We start from the raw sequence: 24349 nt of genomic DNA, 5'->3' as shown, positions 1-24349 counted from the left end.
TCACTGCTGTTTGAGAAGCGGAGTGGGTGCGGGGGCGGGGCCTGACACATCCAACCAATCAGGATGTTCGTATCGCGGACGCAAAGGCTCTGTTCTCAGGCCCGGTCTGTTTTGATGTAACCGTGGAAACGATAATATTGTTAAAAAAAATGCAGAATCTAAAAGGAAAAGAAAATCTTGTTTTTAAATCAGAATTGTGAAACTTTGATCTGACGAACGAAGGACAACCTCACACACACACACACAGCGGTGAGGACCAAAAACAAGATGGCGGATGAAGATGCAAGCTCAGACAGAAGCAGCCAATGGTGCTGGATGGTCAGCTGATGAGATGCCCCTCCTCCTCCCTCACCCCCACCCTCCCCCAGATAGAGAGAGAGAGAGAGAGAGAGAGAGAGAGAGAGAGAGAGAGAGAGAGAGAGAGAGAGAGAGAGAGAGAGAGAGAGAGAGAGAGAGAGAGGATGGAGAGACAGGGAGGAGGTGAGGGACACAGGGAGAGAGAGGGAGAGACAGGATGGAGAGACAGGAAGGAAGTGAGGGACACGGGGAGGGAGAGGGAGAGAGAGAGACGGGGGTAGGTAGGGAGCAAGACAGGATGGAGACACAGGGAGGGAGAGAGAGCGAGACAGGATGGGAGCAGACAGACAGATTGGCTGCTAGATGGAGGGCGGTACAGGGCGGCGGCATGACGATGGGATGCAGGGACGGAGGGTTGGGGGGGGGGTGGAGGGGAGTGTGGGGAGGGGCGTTGTGTTGCCGGGGGCGACGGGTCGCCGGGGGGCGGGGCCCCACGTACCTGGCACTTGCAGGGTTCCCTCCGGGGGCCCGGGTTACTCAGACTAACTAGACTTCCGGAACGTACCATGGGCGTGCGGTGCCGGACCTGGGTCTGGATCCAGCCGTCCTTCTCAAACTGGACCAGGTCGTTCAGAGGGTCCCAGGGCCTGGTGCTGGAGGGCGGGACCCGTCCCCGTGTTACACGCTATGGATCCCACCGGGGAGGGGAGGCCACCCTGCCGCCGTCTGACGCGGCCCCCCGCCCGGCACAGAGCGGGGGGCCGCGGGTGACGGCGGCTCGCGAGGAGAAAGCACACTTCTTCTACGTTGTCTGTACGTCGTGGTTCACGCAGCGTGCCTCTGCCCCCGGTGGCCACATGCTGTTTTACACTACATCCTACAAGTACTACAGCCAGCAGCCACGCCCACAGAGGAGCTTCCTGCAGCCTGCGCGTGTCTTGCTCAAGGACACTTGTGCACACTACCAGGAGGAGCCAAGGACTAAATATAGTATAATATAGTAAAGTATAATATCACATAGTTAAGTATAGTATAGTATAATATAGTATAGTATAGTATACAAATAAACCTCTTGAATCTTGAATCTATAGTATAATATAGTATAGGATAGTTTAAGAGTATAATATGGTACAGTATAATATCATATAGTATAGTATAGTATAATATAGTATAGTATAGTATCGTATTATATAGTATAGGATAGTATAATAGTATAATATGGTATAGTATAATATCATATAGTATAGTATAGTATAATATAGTATAGGATAGTATAATATAGTATAATATGGTATAGTATAATATCATATAGTGTAGTATAGTATAGTATAATATAGTATAGGATAGTATAATATAGTATAATATGGTATAGTATAATATCATGTAGTATAGTATAGTATAATATAGTATAGGATAGTATAATATAGTATAATATGGTATAGTATAATATCATATAGTGTAGTATAGTATAGTATAATATAGTATAGGATAATATAGTATAATATGGTATAGTATAATATCATATAGTGTAGTATAGTATAGTATAATATAGTATAGGATAGTATAATATAGTATAATATGGTACAGTATAATATCATATAGTATAGTATAATATAGTATAGGATAGTATAATATAGTATAATATGGTACAGTATAATATCATATAGTATAGTATAGTATAATATAGTATAGGATAGTATAATATAGTATAATATGGTACAGTATAATATCATATAGTATAGTATAGTATAGTATAATATAGTATAGGATAGTATAATATAGTATAATATGGTACAGTATAATATCATATAGTATAATATAGTATAATATAGTTTAATATGGTATAGTATAATGTGGTGTGGGGATGGTGTGGTTCTAGGTAATTGGGATAAGGATCAGTGTGGCTGTGCGGCTGTTACTTGTTAGAGTAATCAAGGAGCAACGGGTAAAACCCCCATGCCCCCCCCACACACACACACACACACACTCCGGGCGTGTTCCACCTAGCCCACTACAGTAGTATAGTAAAGAATAATATAAGTATAGTTGCTTTGGGTTTATATTTATTTTTGATCACTAGGTTTACTGCCATTTTTTTACAGTTTGTTGTTTATTTTTAGGTTTAATTCACTGATTATTGTACATTTTTTCTTTTTTGTTCCTCTCATCTTACATTCAAATTGTTTTTCTTAATCATTAGGTTCATATTCATTTGTTACGATTGGGTGTTTGCTTGAACAGCCCTGGCTGTGTGCTGGTGTGTAGTAGAACTGTGTGTGTGCCAGTACTGACCCTGTTGGTGTCAAGTCGTGTGTACTCGTAGTGTGTACTAGTACTCACTCTGCATACTTGTAGTGCCACTCCCCACTAAGGGCGTCCTGCTCGAACAGCCCGGGCGTCCACTCCTCGCACTTGGCCTTCCTCTCCCGGGCCGTCCTCCTCTGCACCTCCTCCAGCAGGAACTTCTCATTGGTCGCCTCCGTCTGGTCCTTGTTGTTTATCGCCCTGGTAACATGCTGCCACAGCCTAGTATAGTATAGTATAGTATATAGTATAGTTTAGTATATAGTATTGTACGGTATAGCATAATATATAAAGTATTGTACAGTCTAGTATAGTATAGTCTAGTACAGTACAGTAAGACATTTTTATTGTAGTCTTTATCTAATATAATCATATAGTATACTACAGTACAATAGTGTAGCGTAGTCTAGTATGGTAGTAGTATAGAGTAATACAGTACAATATAGTATAGTACAATCTAGGGTTGTCACAATTCTCCAAATCCACAACTGGGATTTAAACATATGTATATGACTGCTGCAGTATGTCATTGTTAAGTCCTTTCACACATAGGTCCAGGTAAAATACTGGGATAACCTTTCTGGCACCACTCCTGAGTTTCCCTATTCACACATGCAGCTACATCAGGAACATTTCCGTCCAGCAGGAGTTACACGGTGCGGCCCCGGTCCGCGCCCCAATGCCGGAGAGCGTCAGACAGACAAAGCTACTTTAAACGTGGCAATAAATATATAAATAAATGTCAATATAAATATATAAATAAATGTCAATATAAATACATATAAATATAAATATATAAATAAATGTAAATATAAATATATAAATAACTGTAAATAAAACAATATAAATAAATGTAAATATAAATACATAAATAACTGTAAATATAAAATTAATGTAAATATAAATATATAAATTACTATAAATAAAACAATATGAATACATGTAAATATAAATATATAAATAACTGTAAATATTAAATAAATGTAAATATAAATATATAAATAAATACATGTAAATATAAATAAATGCAAATATAAATATATACAAAAATGTTAATATAAATAAATGTAAATAAAATAAATAAATACATGTAAATATAAATAGATAAATACATGTAAATATAAATATATAAATACATTTCAATATAAATATATAAATAAATGTCAATATAAATATATAAATAAATGTCAATATAAATATATAAATGAGTAAATACACGGCCGCAGACCGATCTCTTATCACTTTCACTGCGCCGCAGGGTTTGGTGAGACCCTCGGACCTCGTGCAGAGCAGGCAGAGTGACAAAGTGCAACTGCTGCTCCCTCTCCCAAGGAAAACACCAACGTTCCTTTTTCATTGTATTATGAAGGTTTTGTTTTTTTCTCGTTTTTTTCGGCGGACAGTAGTACAGTCAGCTCTAGTGCAGTATAGTAGTAGTAGAAGTAGTAGTAGTAGTTGTATTAGTAGTAGTCTAGTTGTAGTACAGTAGTAGTTCTATAGTAGTTACAGTATACTACCTCTCGGACTGAAAGGGCCCCTGCTCATCGGGAGGCACCATGCAGCTATAGTACTTGTAATGGAGTAGTAGTATAGTCGTAGTAGTAGCAGTTGTATAGTAGTAATACAGTAGTAGAAGTGTAGTAGTTGTAGTGGTAGTAGTTTAGTAGTAGTAGTATAGCAGTAGTAGTGGTAGTAGTAGTAGTAGTCATAGTAGTAGTACAGAGGTATAGTGGTAGTACAGTAGTACATGTATAGTAGTAGCAGTATAGTACCTCTCAGACTCGAAGGGCCCTTGCTCCTCGGGAGGCACCATGCAGCTCTAGTAGTAGTATATTAGTAGTATAGTAGTAATGGTAATAGTTGTAGTAGTAGTAGTAGTAGTATAGTGGTAGTACAGTAGTACTTGTATGGTAGTAGCATTACAGTACCTCTCGGACTTGAAGGGCCCCTGCTCATCGGGAGGCACCATGCAGCTATAGTAGTAGTACAGTAGTAGTATAGTAGTAGTGGTAGTAGTAGTAGTAGTAGTAAAGTGGTAGTACAGTAGTACTTGCATAGTAGTAGCAGTGTAGTACCTCTCAGACTCGAAGGGCCCCTGCTCCTCGGGAGGCACCGTGCAGCGGGTGAGGCGGCTCTGACGGAGCTCGGCCGTGGGGTTCCAGAAGGTGTCCACTGTGCCCGTCTTCTTATCGTTGATGAAGATCTCACTGTCCTGTACGGGGTATCGGGACAGAGGTGTTTATGATGGAGGTGTTGATGGAGGTGTTTATGATGGAGGTGTTGATGGAGGTGTTTATGATTAAGGTGTTGAATGAGGTGTTTATGATGGAGGTGTTGATGATGGAGATACTGATGAAAGTATAGATGATGGAGATATTGGTGGAGGTATTGATGATGAAGGTATTGGTGATAGAGGTTTTGATGATAGAGGTATTGATGATGGAGGTATTGATAGAAGTATTGATGATGGAGGTATTGATGATGGAGGTATTGATAAAGGTATTGATGATGGATGTGTTGATGATGGAGGTATTGATGATAAAGGTGTTTAATGATAGAGATATTGATGGAGGTGTTGATGTGGAGGTATTGATGGAAGCATTGATGATTGAGGTATCGATGGATGTATTTATGATGGAGGTATGGATGGATGTATTTATGATGGAGGTATTGATGATGGAGGTATTCATGATGGAGGTTTTGATAGAGGTATTGATAAAGGTTTTGAGAGAGGTAATGATGATGGAGGTATTGTTAGAGGTATTGATGTTAAAGGTTTTGAGAGAGGTAATGATGATGGAGGTATTGATGATGGAGGTATTGATGATAGAGGGATTGATGATGGAGGTATTGGTGGAGGTATTGATAGAGGTATTGATGGTGGAGGTATTGGTGGAGGTATTGATGATAGAGGTATCGATGAGAGAGGTATTGATGATAGAGGTATTGATATAAGTATTGATGATGGAGGTATTGGTGGGGTATTCATGATAGAGGTATTGGTGGAGGAATTGATGGCAGAGGTATTGGTAGAGGTATTGATGATATAGGTATTGGTGGAGGTACTGATGAGAGAGGTATTGATAGAGGTATTGATGATGAAGGTATGTATCACTCCTCACCCAGTGTCCCTCCAGTGTGGCCAGCACCTCCTTCCCCAGTTTGATCTTCCCACAGACCTGGTTCACACTGTCACTGCTCCCCAGGAAGGGCTGAGAGCAGGAGGAGGAGGAGGAGAACAAGGGGGAGGAGGAGAGAGAGAGAATATGGGTAGGTGGGGGAGAGAGGAGGAGAAGGAGGACAAGGTGACGGAGCAGAGAGAGAGGAGGAGAAAGAGGAGGAGAGAGGAGAAGGAGGAGAGAGAGGAGGAGAAGGAGGAGAGAGAGAGAGAAAAAGAGGAGGAATAGAGAGGAGGAAAAGGAGGAGGAGGAGGGAGAGAGGAGGAGAAGGAGGCAAGAGGAGGAGGATGAAGAGGAGGAGGAGGAGTAGAAGGAGGGGGAGGAGGAGGAGGAGTAGGAGAGAGGAGAAGAAGGAGAGAGGAGGAGGAGAGGATACACACACATTTTATATGATTTTACCAAATAATGATGTTTCTCATATTGAGAGAAAGCTTCATTTAAATATTACGAAATAATAACTCACTGAGATATTATAAGTAATAAAATAAATATCATAAGTAATAATGTCGATATAATAAGTAATAACTGAGATATTATAAGTAATAAAATAAATATCATAAGTAATAATGTCGATATAATAAGTAATAACTGAGATATTATAAGTAACAATGTAGATATAAGTAATAACAGATATTATAAGTAATAATGTAGATATAAGTAATAATGTAGATATTATAAGTATTAACTGATATATTATAAGTAATAATGTAGATATAAGTAATAATGTAGATATTATAAGTAATAATGTAGCTATTATAAGTAATAATGTAGATATTATAAGTATTAACTGAGATATTATAATTAATAATGTAGATATTATAAGTAATAATGTAGATATTATAAGTATTAACTGAGATATTACAAGTAATAATGTAGATATAAGTAATAATGTAGATATTATAAGTAATAATGTAGCCATTATAAGTAATAATGTAGATATTATAAGTATTAACTGAGATATTATAATTTATAATGTAGATATTATAAGTAATAATGTAGATATTATAAGTATTAACTGAGATATTACAAGTAATAATGTAGTTATAAGTAATAATGTAGATATTATAAGTATTAACTGAGATATTATAAGTAATAATGTAGATATTATAAGTATTAACTGAGATATTATAAGTAATAATGTAGATATAAGTAACAATGTAGATATTATAAGTAATAATGTAGATATTATAAGTAATAATGTAGATATTATAAGTATTAACTGAGATATTATAAGTAATAATGTAGATATAAGTAACAATGTAGATATTATAAGTAATAATGTAGATATTATAAGTAATAATGTAGATATTATAAGTATTAACTGAGATATTATAAGTAATAATGTAGATATAAGTAACAATGTAGATATTATAAGTAATAATGTCGATATTATAAGTAATAATGTAGATATTATAAGTATTAACTGAGATATTATAAGTAATAATGTAGATATAAGTAATAATGTAGATATTATAAGTAATAATGTAGCTATTATAAGTAATAATGTAGATATTATAAGTATTAACTGAGATATTATAATTAATAATGTAGATATTATAAGTAATAATGTAGATATTATAAGTATTAACTGAGATATTACAAGTAATAATGTAGATATAAGTAATAATGTAGATATTATAAGTATTAACTGAGATATTATAAGTAATAATGTAGATATAAGTATTAACTGAGATATTATAAGTAATAATGTAGATATAAGTAACAATGTAGATATTATAAGTAATAATGTAGATATTATAAGTAATAATGTAGATATTATAAGTATTAACTGAGATATTATAAGTAATAATGTAGATATAAGTAACAATGTAGATATTATAAGTAATAATGTAGATATTATAAGTAATAATGTAGATATTATAAGTATTAACTGAGATATTATAAGTAATAATGTAGATATAAGTAACAATGTAGATATTATAAGTAATAATGTAGATATTATAAGTAATAATGTAGATATTATAAGTATTAACTGAGATATTATAAGTAATAATGTAGATATAAGTAACAATGTAGATATTATAAGTAATAATGTAGATATTATAAGTAATAATGTAGATATTATAAGTATTAACTGAGATATTATAAGTAATAATGTAGATATAAGTAACAATGTAGATATTATAAGTAATAATGTCGATATTATAAGTAATAATGTAGATATTATAAGTAATAATGTAGATATTATAAGTAATAATGTAGATATTATAAGTATTAACTGAGATATTATAAGTAATAATGTAGATATTATAAGTATTAACTGAGATATTACAAGTAATAATGTAGATATAAGTAATAATGTAGATATTATAAGTAATAATGTAGCTATTATAAGTAATAATGTAGATATTATAAGTATTAACTGAGATATTATAATTAATAATGTAGATATTATAAGTAATAATGTAGATATTATAAGTATTAACTGAGATATTACAAGTAATAATGTAGATATAAGTAATAATGTAGATATTATAAGTATTAACTGAGATATTATAAGTAATAATGTAGATATAAGTATTAACTGAGATATTATAAGTAATAATGTAGATATAAGTAACAATGTAGATATTATAAGTAATAATGTAGATATTATAAGTAATAATGTAGATATTATAAGTATTAACTGAGATATTATAAGTAATAATGTAGATATAAGTAACAATGTAGATATTATAAGTAATAATGTAGATATTATAAGTAATAATGTAGATATTATAAGTATTAACTGAGATATTATAAGTAATAATGTAGATATAAGTAACAATGTAGATATTATAAGTAATAATGTAGATATTATAAGTAATAATGTAGATATTATAAGTATTAACTGAGATATTATAAGTAATAATGTAGATATAAGTAACAATGTAGATATTATAAGTAATAATGTAGATATTATAAGTAATAATGTAGATATTATAAGTATTAACTGAGATATTATAAGTAATAATGTAGATATAAGTAACAATGTAGATATTATAAGTAATAATGTCGATATTATAAGTAATAATGTAGATATAAGTAACAATGTAGATATTATAAGTAATAATGTCGATATTATAAGTAATAATGTAGATATTATAAGTAATAATGTAGATATTATAAGTAATAATGTAGATATTATAAGTATTAACTGAGATATTATAAGTAATAATGTAGATATTAAATGAGCACCTTGAGTTTGAACTCCAGCTGAGCGCTGTAGCCCGTCTTCTCGCAGGTGATGGTGATCTGTCCGGCCAGCTCCAGGGTCATGGTGCCGTACAGGATTCCTGTTGGGGCCATGCAGTTCATGGGTCCAATTAAGAGTTGGACGCCCCCAAAAGAGGCCAAAACAGCAGGTCGGGGGGTCGAAACATTTATACATCCTTCTTAGCGCAGTTCAGATCAGAGCCGTCTCTAATAACAGTGTTTTAATCGTAGATTTATTTATTTTCCTCCATTTTCTAATTGAATGAAACTAAGTTAAGAGCGGCACCCGTAGACCGCTGCAGAAAGAAGTTGATCCCCCAATTCTCATTGTTCATAATTCACATGAATGTGAATAAGAGTATGAGTCACATTCATACTTATACTCAGATGAATATTCATATTCCTACTCATGTTCATACACAACACTTATGGTATACTATATTATAATAGTACATAAACTATATGATATTATGTTCCTCTTGGACTTTCATCAGAACTTTTAAATGACTTCATAGCAGCAGAACTCACAGTGGCTGTTACCATGGAAACAAAAACTGCATCACTTTACGTAGTATTTTCCAAACTCCAACGGGCAGCAGCCAGTTCAACAGATCAAGATCAACACTGTGATCACTCTGTCTTTTCATATTGCTGTGACCTCTGACCTTTGCAGTGGGCGTAGGGCATGTTCATAACGTAGTCCTCCCCCCGGTTCAGGAAGGTCAGTCTCGCCTCGCCGTCCAAGATGGCCGACAGCGAGTTGCCTGGCAACGCATAGGTAAAATCAGGGTGTTACAGGGGTGTAGTAACGGTGTTATCAGGGTGTTACATTGGTGTAGAAACAGTACCATCAGGGTGTTATATTTGGTGTAGTAACGGTGTAATCAGGGTGTAGTAATGGTGTAATCAGGGTGTTACAGGGGTGTAGTAACGGTGTAATCAGGATGTTACAGGGGTGTAGTAACGGTGTAATCAGGATGTTACAGGGGTGTAAAACAGTGTAATCAGGGTGTCATAGGGGTATAGTTACGGTGTAATCAGGGTGTTACAGGGGTGTAGTAACGGTGTAATCAGGATGTTACAGGGGTGTAGAAACAGTGTAATCAGGGTGTCATAGGGGTATAGTAACGGTGTAATCAGGGTGTTACAGGGGTGTAGTAACGGTGTAATCAGTGTGTTACAGGGGTGTAGAAACAGTGTAATCAGGGTGTTACAGGGTTATAGTAATGGTGTAATCAGGGTGTTACAGGGGTGTAGTAACGGTGTAATCAGGATGTTACAGGGGTGTAGTAACGGTGTAATCAGGATGTTACAGGGGTGTAGAAACAGTGTAATCAGGTTGTTACAGGGGTATAGTAACGGTGTAATCAGGGTGTTACAGGGGTGTAGTAACGGTGTAATCAGGATGTTACAGGGGTGTTGTAACGGTGTAATCAGGATGTTACAGGGGTGTAGTAACGGTGTAATCAGGATGTTACATGGGTGTAGAAACAGTGTAATCAGGGTGTCATGGGGTATAGTAACGGTGTAATCAGGGTGTCATAGGGGTATAGTAACGGTGTAATCAGGGTGTTACAGGGGTGTAGTAACGGTGTAATCAGGATGTTACAGGGGTGTAGTAACGGTGTAATCAGGATGTTATAGGGGTGTAGAAACAGTGTAATCAGGGTGTCATAGGGGTATAGTAACGGTGTAATCAGGGTGTTATAGGGGTGTAGTAACGGTGTAATCAGGATGTTACAGGGGTGTAGAAACAGTGTAATCAGGGTGTCATAGGGGTATAGTAACGGTGTAATCAGGGTGTTACAGGGGTGTAGAAACAGTGTAATCAGGGTGTTATAGGGGTATAGTAACGGTGTAATCAGGGTGTTACAGGGGTGTAGTAACGGTGTTATCAGGGTGTTACAGGGGTGTAGTAACGGTGTAATCAGGATGTTACAGGGGTGTAGTAACGGTGTAATCAGGATGTTACAGGGGTGTAGAAACAGTGTAATCAGGGTGTTACAGGGGTATAGTAACGGTGTAATCAGGGTGTTACAGGGGTATAGTAACGGTGTAATCAGGGTGTTACAGGGGTGTAGTAACGGTGTAATCAGGATGTTACAGGAGTGTAGTAACGGTGTAATCAGGATGTTACAGGGGTGTACTAACGGTGTAATCAGGATGTTACATGGGTGTAGAAACAGTGTAATCAGGGTGTCATGGGGTATAGTAACGGTGTAATCAGGGTGTCATAGGGGTATAGTAACGGTGTAATCAGGGTGTTACAGGGGTGTAGTAACGGTGTAATCAGGATGTTACAGGGGTGTAGTAACGGTGTAATCAGGATGTTATAGGGGTGTAGAAACGGTGTAATCAGGGTGTCATAGGGGTATAGTAACGGTGTAATCAGGGTGTTACAGGGGTGTAGTAACGGTGTAATCAGGATGTTACAGGGGTGTAGAAACAGTGTAATCAGGGTGTTATAGGGGTATAGTAACGGTGTAATCAGGGTGTTACAGGGGTGTAGTAACGGTGTTATCAGGGTGTTACAGGGGTGTAGTAACGGTGTAATCAGGATGTTACAGGGGTGTAGTAACGGTGTAATCAGGATGTTACAGGGGTGTAGAAACAGTGTAATCAGGGTGTCATAGGGGTATAGTAACGGTGTAATCAGGGTGTTACAGGGGTGTAGTAACGGTGTAATCAGGATGTTACAGGGGTGTAGAAACAGTGTAATCAGGGTGTTATAGGGGTATAGTAACGGTGTAATCAGGGTGTTACAGGGGTGTAGTAACGGTGTAATCAGGGTGTTACAGGGGTGTAGTAACGGTGTAATCAGGATGTTACAGGGGTGTAGAAACAGTGTAATCAGGGTGTCATAGGGGTATAGTAACGGTGTAATCAGGGTGTTACAGGGGTGTAGAAACAGTGTAATCAGGGTGTTATAGGGGTATAGTAACGGTGTAATCAGGGTGTTACAGGGGTGTAGTAACGGTGTTATCAGGGTGTTACAGGGGTGTAGTAACGGTGTAATCAGGATGTTACAGGGGTGTAGTAACGGTGTAATCAGGATGTTACAGGGGTGTAGAAACAGTGTAATCAGGGTGTTACAGGGGTATAGTAACGGTGTAATCAGGGTGTTACAGGGGTATAGTAACGGTGTAATCAGGGTGTTACAGGGGTGTAGTAACGGTGTAATCAGGATGTTACAGGAGTGTAGTAACGGTGTAATCAGGATGTTACAGGGGTGTACTAACGGTGTAATCAGGATGTTACATGGGTGTAGAAACAGTGTAATCAGGGTGTCATGGGGTATAGTAACGGTGTAATCAGGGTGTCATAGGGGTATAGTAACGGTGTAATCAGGGTGTTACAGGGGTGTAGTAACGGTGTAATCAGGATGTTACAGGGGTGTAGTAACGGTGTAATCAGGATGTTATAGGGGTGTAGAAACGGTGTAATCAGGGTGTCATAGGGGTATAGTAACGGTGTAATCAGGGTGTTACAGGGGTGTAGTAACGGTGTAATCAGGATGTTACAGGGGTGTAGAAACAGTGTAATCAGGGTGTTATAGGGGTATAGTAACGGTGTAATCAGGGTGTTACAGGGGTGTAGTAACGGTGTTATCAGGGTGTTACAGGGGTGTAGTAACGGTGTAATCAGGATGTTACAGGGGTGTAGTAACGGTGTAATCAGGATGTTACAGGGGTGTAGAAACAGTGTAATCAGGGTGTCATAGGGGTATAGTAACGGTGTAATCAGGGTGTTACAGGGGTGTAGTAACGGTGTAATCAGGATGTTACAGGGGTGTAGAAACAGTGTAATCAGGGTGTTATAGGGGTATAGTAACGGTGTAATCAGGGTGTTACAGGGGTGTAGTAACGGTGTAATCAGGGTGTTACAGGGGTGTAGTAACGGTGTAATCAGGATGTTACAGGGGTATAGTAACGGTGTAATCTCGGTGTAGTAACAGTGTCATCAGAGTGTTATGTGTGTGTGTGCACCGTAGAACTTGGACTTGGCCAGGATGCTGCCACTCAGACAGAATCCGTCCTTCCTGTTACTGACGTAGAACGCTGAGACTGGAGGATGATGGGAAACCTGAAGAGGAGGGACAGACAGATAGATAGATAGATAGATAGATAGATAGATAGATAGATAGATAGATAGATAGATAGATAGATAGATAGATAGATAGATAGATAGATAGATAGATAGATAGATGACTTAGCATTAGCATTTAGCATTAACTTTACAAAGGGAAACACACAGTATGTTTTCCACACAGGTGGGATCCAGGCGGTTGCCAGGGTGACGAGAGGGGCTGCTGGGATACCTGCTCTGCGATGTAGAAGGTCTTGCTGTTGGTCGTCTGGTGCAGCCACAGGCAGCGGAAGGTCTCTCCAATGATGGGGTTGTACGGCTTCTTCAGCCCCTGGAAGAGAAAAGATGGAGTCTGACTGGGGGTCCTGGGGGTCCTGGGGGTCTGGCAGTTGCTCCTACCACATGCCAACCAAGTGGCGTTTTCAGGTTCTGGGGACTCTGAAGGTTATCGGGATTCTGGGGATCAGTATTGGGGAATGATCCAGAACCAAAAATAACATCCAGAGCCACGATATAAAACATGTCCACAGAAACACTTTTCTTTTTAAAACCATTAGAAGCCCTGTTGCATTTTGGGATATTGTCACTCTTGAGATGCATGGGTAATGTTTGGACAAGCGTGTACATGGTGAAGTAGGGATGGGTCTGGAACATGGTTCAGAATTCATACGTCTGTTTGAGGTAGAGACATCTGTGACCTCTGACCTTTGGCTTCTTGTAGAACCCGGAGATGTACCACTTCACCACCTTCTTCATGCGGTTGTAGGCGTTCTCCTCCACCGCAGCCCTGACGGGGAAAAGTGTGGTCACACCTTCATCACCATGACACCTCCATCACCATGACAATTCTTGTGTGTAATCACCGGGTGCGTTGCATTACATTTCACTGGATATGTATGAAAGTATGTATATGTATGTGACGAATAAACCTCATCATCCTCCATCACCATCACTAGTCCATCACCATGACAGCTCCACCACCAAGACAACTATCATTACCACCACCTCTCTAGGAACTCATTGGGGACTAACACCATACGGGAAGCAGACGCTTACTCAGACAGGAAGTCGGCGTGGAAGTAGTAGTCAGACAGCTTGTCCAGGAAGGAGCGGGGCTCCAGGATGAAGGTGGGGAGCACCACCTTGGAGAGGTCCATGCCGGGCCGCACCTGCTTCAGCAGCGTCCACATCAATGACTTGTTCTCCTCAGAAACTGTCTCAGTCTGAGCCGCCTCCCCAGCCTGAAACACAGTCCACAGAGCTAGGCTAGCTGATCCCCTCTGCAGCCAGGCATTGAGCTAACACAGTTAGCATGTCAATCGGTAGACTCTAGATTGACTGTGATTTCTAGATTCTACATTCTAGGGATGAACTTAGTCTTGGTCTCCATAGACAATCTCTAGACTACTCATATAGACTCTAGATGAATAACTAGATAAAGTTGGTCTAGACTCTAGAGTTAGAGGGCCCCTCGACTCTAGAATAGACCCTGGACCAGACCCTCTAAATAAACCTGGACTCTAGTGGTTGTAGACAGCCTGTAGACCTCAGATTGACTTGGATTCCTAAAAAGACTCTAGAAGTCTATAAACTTAGTCTCGGTCTCTCTAGATGGGCCTCTTGACCCTAGAGTTAGACTTTGGATACTGGCTCCTGGTCCAGACCCTCTAGATAAACTTGGTCTAGACTACTAGTCTACTATGACAGTCCTGAGATAATCTGAGTCTTGGACTCTGGACTGGAGTGGCAGACAGCCTGTAGACTCTAGATTGACTAGGATTCCTTGATAAACTTAAGAAGTCTATAAACTTAATCTTGGTCTCTATAGATTGGTGTCTTAACTCTAGAGTGAGACTCTCCCGGCTCATGGTCCGGACCCTCTAGAAGGACCCTACCTCCCCCAGCTCCTCGTGGGACTGCTCAATGTAGGGGGTCTCACGCAGGGCCTCATTGGGGTCCAGGTCGATGTAGGAGTCGTCTTGGCGCTCCGACGTGTCGCTGTCGCTCTCCTCGCTCTTCTCCAGACCCTCGGGGTCCGACTCCTCGTGGTCCTGGTCCGGGTCTTGGTCCTGGTCCTGGTCGCACTCCCGGTCCGACTTGTCCGAGTACAGGTCCGGGTCTTTGAACTGGTCCGTGTCACTGAACCTCAAGAAAGACGGGACAGTTTTTATAAAGGTTTGACCTGAAATGAGTACATTTCCACAGTTGTGACCCCTGACCCCTGAGCCGCGGTGCTACTCACTGGAAGCCCTGCATGTTGTGGGCCCTCAGCAGACTGTAGAAGTTGATGGAGGTTTCTCCGCTGCTTGCCGTGGCGCCCAGGTCTTCTTTGCCCTCACGCACCATCGTCCTCTTCAACAGACTGGAGCACTTCAGCGCCAACTCCAGGGCGTCCATCCAACAGCGCCCTGAAGCACAAAACAAACTTTATTCAGAAAGAGAAACTCTTGCTTTTGGTCTATTGATCGGTGGTATTGAACGGTGGTAATGATCAGTGGTATTGATCGGCGGTAATGATCAGTGGTATTGATCGGTGGTGATGATCAGAGGTAATGATCAGTGGTATTGATCAGTTTTTTTGATCAGCAGCGTGTTCTCTCACCGTCGGACTCGGACGCCGCCCGGAAAATGAGGTGGCTGCTGGGTAACGGCTGAGTGATGGAACCCACCGCTTCCCCCTTGGGACCCTGAGAGAGAGAGAGGGAGAGGGGGAGAGGGGGAGATGGGGGGAAGGACAGAGGACTTGTTTCGTGAAACTGCATCCTACGTAGGAAGCATCCTTGAATGAGGATCAATAAACTGAAGTGGCCAATTGAACATCCATCCCATAATGAGCAGCTGCAGCCATTCAACCAATTCATTCGCCCATCACAGTCACAGACACCCACACACATACAATGTGAAGTGAGGTCCTTTCCTTTCATAGGGTTTTTGTTGTATATTGCCAATGAACAGGATTCCTACCCTTCCTCCCTCCCTCCCTCCCTCCCTCCCTCCCTTCCCTCCATCCTTCCATCCCTCCCTTCCTCCCTCCCTTCCCTCCATCCCTCCATCCCTCCCTTCCTCCCTCCTTCCCTCCATCCCTCCGTACCTTGACGGCCCAGATGGACTGCTCCAGCGGGTGGAAGAGCTTGAAGCAGAAGCCGTCCTTCTTAGAGGGCCTCTCTATGAGCTGGCAGGCACTGAGCAGCAGGGTTCCCACCCACTGGCCGTGGTTGGGCGTCTTGTAGACCAGCAACACGCCGGGCTTCAGCACGCACCACAGCTTGGTCCAGCTCTTCAGGGTGCCGCGGATCTGGGGCACACACATACACACACACACACACACACACACACACACACACACACACACACACACACACACACACACACACACACACACACACACACACACACACACACACACACACACACACACACACACACACACACACACACACACAGTTAGCAAGCTTCAGTCTCCACACACTGTAAGGCTGACAGGAGATCACACACTTCCGATACCAAGTCAATACCTTTTAATTAAAAATAAAAACATACAATATTAGACTGTACTGACTGACTGACTGTTCTGACCAGCTGTACTGACTGTCTGTACTGACTGACAGACTGTACTGACCGACAGACAGACTGTACCCACTGTACTGATGACTGACTGTTATGACCGACTGTATTGACTGTACTGACCTACTGACAGACTGTTTTGACTTACTTTACTGACCGACTGTACTGACAGTATGGACTGTACTGACTGTATCCACTGTAGTGATTGTACTGACTGTAATGACTGACCGAGAGACTGTACTAACTGGAAGGACTGTACTGACAGACTGCACTGACAACTTACTGTTCTGACTGACTGTACTAACCGACTGACAGACTGTACTGACTGTATCGACTGTAGTGATTGTACCGACTGTAATGACTGACCGAGAGACTGTACTGACTGGAAGGACTGTACTGACAGACTGTACTGACGACTGACAGACTGTACTGACTGACTGTACTGACCGAGTGACAGTTCTGACCAACTGTACAGACGACTGACAGTTCTTACTGACTGTACCTACTGTAGAGACTGTACTGACTGTACATACTGTACTGACTGACTGTTCTGACCAACTATACAGACTGAACAGACTGTACTGACCAACTGACAGACTGTACAGACTGACCGACTGTTCTGGCCGACTGTACAGACCCTACTGACTGTACTGACTGACTGTTCTTGCTGACTGTACTGATAGGAATGACTGTACTGACTGATAGTACCAGTAGATTGTACTGACTGTACTGATAGGAATGACAGTACCCACTGTACTTATCAACCAACAGACTGTACAGACTGTACTGACAGACTGTACTGGCTGACTGTACTGACTGTGGGGACTGTACTGACGACTGACTGTTCTGACCAACTGTACTGACTAACTGACTGTTCGAGCCGACTGTACTGACTGACCGATCGACTGACTGTACTGCCAGTATAGGGGTTCTGACCTTCAGCCAGTCGGCCATGACGACCACAGAGGGGTCGGTGATGGTGCTGAGCAGCTCTTTGGTGGCTCGCTTCTTCTCCTCCCTGTAGTTCTTCTTCTGGACCTTGGGCATGAGGGAGGGATGGAGGGATGGAGTGAAGGAGGGGTGGAGTGAGGAAGGGATGGAGGGATGAAGTGAGGGAGGGATGGAGTGATGGAGGGATAGAGTGAAGGAGGGATGAGTGATGGAGTGAGGGAGGGATGGAGTGAGGGAGGGATGGAGTGATGGAGTGAGGGAGGGATGGAGGGATGGAGTGAGAGAGGGATGGAGTGAAGGAGGGATGGAGTGATGGAGTGAGGGAGGGATGGAGGGATGGAGTGAGGAAGGGATGGAGTGAGGGAGTGAGGGAGGGATGGAGTGAGGGAGTGATGGATTGATGGAGTGAAGCAGGGATGGAGTGATGGAGTGAGGGAGGGATGGAGTGAGGGAGTGATGGAGGGATGGAGTGAGGGAGTGAGGGAGGGATGGAGTGAAGCAGGGATGGAGTGATGGAGTGAGGGAGGGATGGAGGGATGGAGGGATGGAGTGAGGGAGTGATGGAGGGATGGAGTGAGGGAGTGATGGAGGGATGGAGTGAGGGAGGGATGGAGGGATGGAGTGAGGGAGGGATGGAGTGAGGGAGGGATGGAGTGAGGGAGGGATGGAGGGATGAAGTGAGGGAGGGATGGAGTGAGGGAGTGATGGAGGGATGGAGTGAGGGAGGGATGGAGTGAGGGAGTGATGGAGTGAGGGAGTGATGGAGGGATGGAGTGAGGGAGGGATGGAGTGAGAGAGTGATGGAGTGAGGGAGTGATGGAGGGATGGAGTGAGGGAGGAATGGAGTGAGGGAGTGATGGAGGAATGGAGTGAGGGAGGGATGGAGTGAGAGAGTGATGGAGGGATGGAGTGAGGGAGGGATGGAGTGAAGCAGGGATGGAGGGATAGAGAGACAGACAATGTCTTTTAAACACTTCCAGATGGAGCAGCTGACGTCCAGTGAGATTCATGACTGAGAATCATTGATGTTTACGTTTGTATTCAGGGTCAAGGGTCAATCCCAAGAATCAAAAAATAGATTTTTTACAACAAAATCTCATCATACAGTGAAATTATGACTTGTTTCTACCGTAACCATGGAAACCAGTGGATCTCCGCGGTAACCATTAGCGTTAGGATGTGGTGGGCGGTTGACCCACCTTGAGGGACTCCTTTTTGGTGAGTCGTCCACCGGACACCGACACGTCTTTATCAGAACCATTGTACAGCTTGGTCTCTGACTGGGGACACAGAGAGAGACTGACCTCAATCCAGGACCAGAACCTCAATCCAGGACCAGAACCAAAGCATGCAAACAATAACAATAATAATAATAATAATAATAATAATAATAATACACAGGGTCCAGTTTAGTCGTGTTGGATGCATTTTCCAGTTTCCGTGGTTCTCTGAAACGCAGCACGATTTTCCGAGTTTACTTGAAGGCAGCATGGGCTCCCCCCTGTCTGTCGTCTCTTGGTTGCTCGTCTCGTGGAGCAACCACTTTGCGGTCCACACGGCGCAACCCTCCTGTCTTTAAAACAAGCCTCCATGTTTGCCGGTAAAGCAGAACTTGTCACTGCTGGAACTCAGCGTGTTGTCTGTGGAAGTAGAGCTGCTCTCTCAGTGACGTTTGGTCGCTTGGTGCCGCGCCGGGCAACTCATTTATTTGTTGACTTATTTACTTGGATTACATTTTCAACATACAAACAAACAACTAACGACAAACGTTGTGGTATTTCTGTGGGTGATTGCCATCGCACAGCTTTCACCATTTCCGACGCCTCGCTGGATCTTGAACGTATCAGTGGAACATTTTTGTGTTTTCGAGTGGACGCGGTGGGAACATTGTAAGGATTATTATTATTTTTATTTTTTTTCATTAATCCAGCAAAGTAATGTGGAGCAGGGATTTAAAATATTAATCTGACAGATCTACTGACATCTACCAGGTAAGAAGTTATATAAATATACACGTAAATCCATAGTTTGGTAACGTCTAAACACTACACCGTGACAGAGTCCACGAAGCACACTGGACACGGTCCAACTGCACATTGTCAATCACAATCTGTACATTTATATTAAATAACATGATGACATCATCAAGGGTCTTACTGTAAATATCATTCATATTAAATAACATAATGACGTCCTCAAGGGTCTTACTGTAAATATCAATTATAGTAAATAATATGATGATGAAGAAATTAGTTCAGTTTTCTGTGGGTTGCCCTTGAGAAATAACATGTTCTGGGACAGAGCGAACCCAGTTAGCGCCAGGCGCTGAAAGGTCTGTTCCCGGGTTCCCGGTTGGGCTAACACAGTTAGCATTCAGCCCGTTGCTGTCTGGGTTCTGGAGTCATTGGTATCGACCTTGTGGTCTGAAACTCAGTGAGATCCACCCAAAGCTTGTGGCCTCCAAAGAACTGGAGTTTCCTTCTAAGGCCAGCAATGCACACACACACACACACACACACACACACACACACACACACACACACACACACACACACACACACACACACACACACACACACACACACACACACACACACACACACACACACACCTCCTGGGCCACAGCGTGCTCCGCCTCTACCTTGCTCTTGGAGATGGACTGGGTGGAGTCCTCCTTCAGGGGCAGCGGCAGCAGGTCCTCCTTACCGCGCTCAAACCCTGCAGGAGGCACAAACAAGGTCAGGTGGTTTGCTCAGCGCACAGCGGGAGCTCTCAGGACCATTCAAACATCTGTCTCCTAGCTCCGAGTCTGTCTCCTATCTCCTAGCCTGTGTCCTAGTCTGTCTCCTAGCTCCGAGTCTGTCTCCTATCTCCTAGCCTGTGTCCTAGTCTGTCTCCTAGCTCCGAGTCTGTCTCCTATCTCCTAGGCTGTGTCCTAGTCTGTCTCCTATCTCCTAGGCTGTCTGCGCTGTACTTTACTGGCTGCAGATCTGAGACGGGTACCAGACCGGTGACACCCAGCGCTTTCAGTAGGAACCATCTGTGGACACTCCAGCAGCTTGTCGCCATGGCAACCTTGTCTCGTCTGGAGAACAACCCACAGCTTGAGGGTCCTTCACCCTCACCCAGCGGCCCAGCACGAGGAGACACTAGATACCGACTAAATACAACATGGAAATATTCTCCATATTGACCATTTGACAATATGTTGGGGATGAGCAGGGAGGGCTCCAGGCACGGGCACAGGGGGCAACGCGCCTCCAAATGCCCCGACTGGGGATGGCTATCGGTGCTCAGACACTGACACACAAGAAACATGTCCCATGACTAAAACATTTGTCACGGGACATAAAGACATATTGATTAGAACGTCTACAGCAGTCTCCAAAGTTCAGATGATGCACCTTCAAGACGACATTCAGTTATCAGCTCTAATCAGTTGCTGTGCCACCAGAGCCCACCAGGTGGAGCCCAGCGTGTTTCAAAGTCCACGTAAAATAGAACAAAATAAAATAAAATAAGGGAAACTAGCTCATGTGTTGCAAGGTCCAAATGTTGAGGCTGCACTAATCATGTGATGGATGAGCTCCTTCAGAACAACACGTTTCTCAGAGGGAGAATATTTCAATTGACGGCTCAGGCATTTAAGTGGCACTGAAAGGAGGCACGGAAATTTGTGTTGCGTTTGGTCCTGTAGATACCTGTCATGGAGGAACCAATGCTATGTTGGCACCGGGTTTCGGTGCCCAACCCTAGTAACGACTGGCTTGAATGGAGCAAAATAAGGAGGGACACGACACCAACAAAGGGCAAACACGCAAAAAGGGCAAAATAATAAGATATCAAAGGAGTTGCTGGATGTTGTGTCAGGGCGTCTGGAGCCAGCGCAGATACTGCCCCAGAGCAACCACGACAGAGCCATGGAGTCCACACCACGCACCTCGCACCATGACAACGTCTCGAATTGGATGATGATGTAACAAAGTGTCTTACTCCACAAACTCATCTCGCTCCACCACCCGACCGCAGGTTCTACAACCTCGGTGTATGGCTACTTCCGGTAGATTTTCATCAGTTGTTCACTAATTTCTGCGCCAACTGCCGACCCATACGGATAAAACTTGAACCCGCATAAGGTCTGAAATGTCCCGGTTCTAACCAGACCCCAACCATGTCCGTGGGTTCCGTGGTTGTCGTGTTCCAGACACTTTCAGCCTGAAAAATGCCAATTAGAATAATAATAATAAAAATCTGTCATAATTCTGCCTAATAATCAGTTCTGTGTTTATAATGTTTAACTGGACAGAAGGGTCGGGATCACTGCCTTCTAAACAGTGTGAGGTGAACTCTGCGGTGGAATGTCCCTTTAAATGGAGTGTCTGACCAACCAGAGGAGCTGAGAGAAAAGGAAGAAGCAGAAAAAGCACCGGATGGAGGTGGAGGAGGGGAGAAGTAAAGTGAGAGAAGGAAACTCACGCCTCACTGCAGAGACTGCGCAACTAGTATACACACAGAGGGGTGACAGACAGACAGACAGACAGACAGACAGACAGACAGAGACAGACAGACAGACAGACAGACAGACAGAGAGAGAGAGAGACAGAGACATAGATAGATAGACAGACAGACAGACAGACACAGACATCAGTGACATCAGTGACAATCCAAAACAGATCAGCAGACATTGATTCTTCAGGAAATCAGTTCTGATTCCCGCGTCATAAGAAACTTCAATGAATTGAAATGTGACCCCAGTCCAGTCGGATCTCGCTTCCTCTCGTTGCCCCCGGTTTGACCCGCTTCCATCCCATTAGCGCCCCCCCCTCCCTGGCTCTCAGACGGCCGTGTCGCCATGGCAACCACCTCCGCAACGTTAACAACAGGTGGGCCAACGGAGCGAGGGCCCGTCGGATGCCGGCGGCCGAACCCTCTGTTCTGCCTCTTTCCACTCAGCCGGCGCCACGGCGGCAGGAAGCCATTTGAGGAGCCGGCGCTAAATTGACTTAATCCTGAATAGTTTGGGGATTATGGAGGATTATTGTTATGGTGAGAGGTGTATTAGAGGGGACTGGACGGAGGCGAACGGGGTCGGGCAGAAGAGCAAGCATCAATCATTTAGGAGTCTGAGCTGAAGCCTGATCAATAAAGCTCCTTTCCCACCGCACCTAGAACCCACAAACTGCGAACATCAGTGAGAAAGGTTACATCCGGGTTTCATTCCCAGGACAAGTGACTCTGCAGTATTCACGGTTATTCATCGGCTCCGGCTCCGATCGGCTCTGATGGAAACATGACACCCGGTCGACACCCTCATTTTCGCCTGTATTCCTGCGCGATGCAATGACGCGTGTTGTTCCAGATGTTGGCGTGTGGCTGCTCAACCAGACCATCCCCACGCCAGAGAAGCCTTTTGTGTTTCCATCAAACGAGAGATGTCGGAGGAACTGAACAAACTAATGTTGGAAATTAGATAGATAGATGAATGGATGGATGGATGGATGGAAAGATACAGATACAACGCTCCAATGCTCTGATTGGTTGTAGGTCTATCCAATGGCGTGGTTTGTTCTGTGGTTCTGGAGAGATTCCAGACTAATACACATTTACCAGTTGGTCTGAGGACACCAGGCTCGGTTCCGTCCGTCTGAATGTGATGACAGATGAACAGAACCACGTCCCGCAGGTGAGTAAGCGTTCACCAGGAGAAAAACAACCTCCGGGTAACAAATAAAATACCTCACTTCACCACACCCAACAAATCTTTTATATGAGTCGGGAGACTGGTGTGATTCCAGAGCAAGGGGGAACCTTGCACCCAGAAACTGTAAATAACGCCCGGGGATTGATGTGGGAACAGCAGTTCACGGTATGAGGTTGTAATTCACGTTGAATGTGACTGATTTACCCTCTGCGTTCCACCAAAACAAATATTCCTGAGCGGGGCCGCCCCGTGAAAGAGGACGAGTCACATCGTCCGTGGGCGACCCGTCAGACCCACTGAGACTCTTCAAGTCGAGCAGTCGTTTATTCATTTATTCAAAAGAAACAGACAGAAGCTTACAAAATGCACAATGAGGAATCATAAATAAGCAGAATGATAAATCTATTTTTATCTATTATGAATCTATGTGTGAATGGAACACGGCTCTGCGTGCGCCCCGATCCTCCAAATAAAACAATTAAAATCAGTGAGGGGGCGGGGCTCTGTAGGGATGGGTATCGTTACGATTTTAACGGTGCTACTACTCTTCCGATACTGCGTATGGGTCCGGTAGTTTAACCGTACTCTTATCGGTTCTTTTTTTTTTTTTTTTTTTTAGGGGGAACGTGTAAGAAACGCAGAGCAGAACGAACTCTGCTTGACTGTCTGAGTGTTACGCATGTAGAGGGGGCGAGGAGGTGCAACCTGGGCTCAGCCTGTCACTGTCACTCAGAGCAGCTTCTCCTTGAGAGGCAGGCGGAGGGAGCCGGCCACGCCCTCCTCGCACAGATCTCCATCTTATCCCAAGTTAGAAATGGGTTGTATAGCCAAAAATAAACAGAAAATGGATTTTCTTCATTTCTCCAAAATATCGTGAACAGCAATGGTAACGTCAGAGCTCAGTGATACTACACTCTTTAACAATTTAGCTCCGGGGCCGTTTAATACCGGGTCTCGGTACCCGACCCCTTCTGCCGTGCCCCCCAAACCTGAATAGTCGAATATTCGCATGGAACATCCGAATCCGATTTGACTGAAAAGAGTCGGGTAC

General features: G+C 42.8%; 1 protein-coding gene across 6 annotated transcripts in view; it reads right to left on the bottom strand.

Annotated features, from left to right (window-relative positions):
• Window positions 1-24349, bottom strand: part of osbpl8 (oxysterol binding protein-like 8) — a 55183-nt gene that overhangs the window by 3455 nt on the left and 27379 nt on the right. For 2 of the 6 annotated variants that reach the window (XM_080022579.1, XM_080022580.1), the window contains 17 exons: window positions 20239-20315; window positions 18797-18877; window positions 17583-17684; window positions 16174-16377; window positions 15685-15769; window positions 15325-15490; window positions 14978-15227; window positions 14139-14323; window positions 13788-13869; window positions 13315-13413; window positions 12983-13079; window positions 9662-9760; window positions 8979-9076; window positions 5724-5813; window positions 4677-4813; window positions 2638-2823; window positions 797-950 (listed from right to left, as the gene is read on the bottom strand). In XM_080022579.1, coding sequence (XP_079878705.1) covers window positions 797-950; window positions 2638-2823; window positions 4677-4813; window positions 5724-5813; window positions 8979-9076; window positions 9662-9760; window positions 12983-13079; window positions 13315-13413; window positions 13788-13869; window positions 14139-14323; window positions 14978-15227; window positions 15325-15490; window positions 15685-15769; window positions 16174-16377; window positions 17583-17684; window positions 18797-18877; window positions 20239-20315 — 2192 coding nt within the window. The remainder of the gene's footprint in view (window positions 1-796; window positions 951-2637; window positions 2824-4676; window positions 4814-5723; window positions 5814-8978; window positions 9077-9661; window positions 9761-12982; window positions 13080-13314; window positions 13414-13787; window positions 13870-14138; window positions 14324-14977; window positions 15228-15324; window positions 15491-15684; window positions 15770-16173; window positions 16378-17582; window positions 17685-18796; window positions 18878-20238; window positions 20316-24349) is intronic. The other 4 variants (XM_080022583.1, XM_080022582.1, XM_080022581.1 and 1 more) reach the window with 4 other exon arrangements.

The sequence above is a fragment of the Zeus faber genome (assembly GCF_960531495.2).
Source record: "Zeus faber genome assembly, chromosome: 21".
NCBI classification, from domain to species: Eukaryota; Metazoa; Chordata; class Actinopteri; order Zeiformes; family Zeidae; genus Zeus; species Zeus faber.
This window is presented reverse-complemented; position numbering and strand designations above follow the sequence as displayed.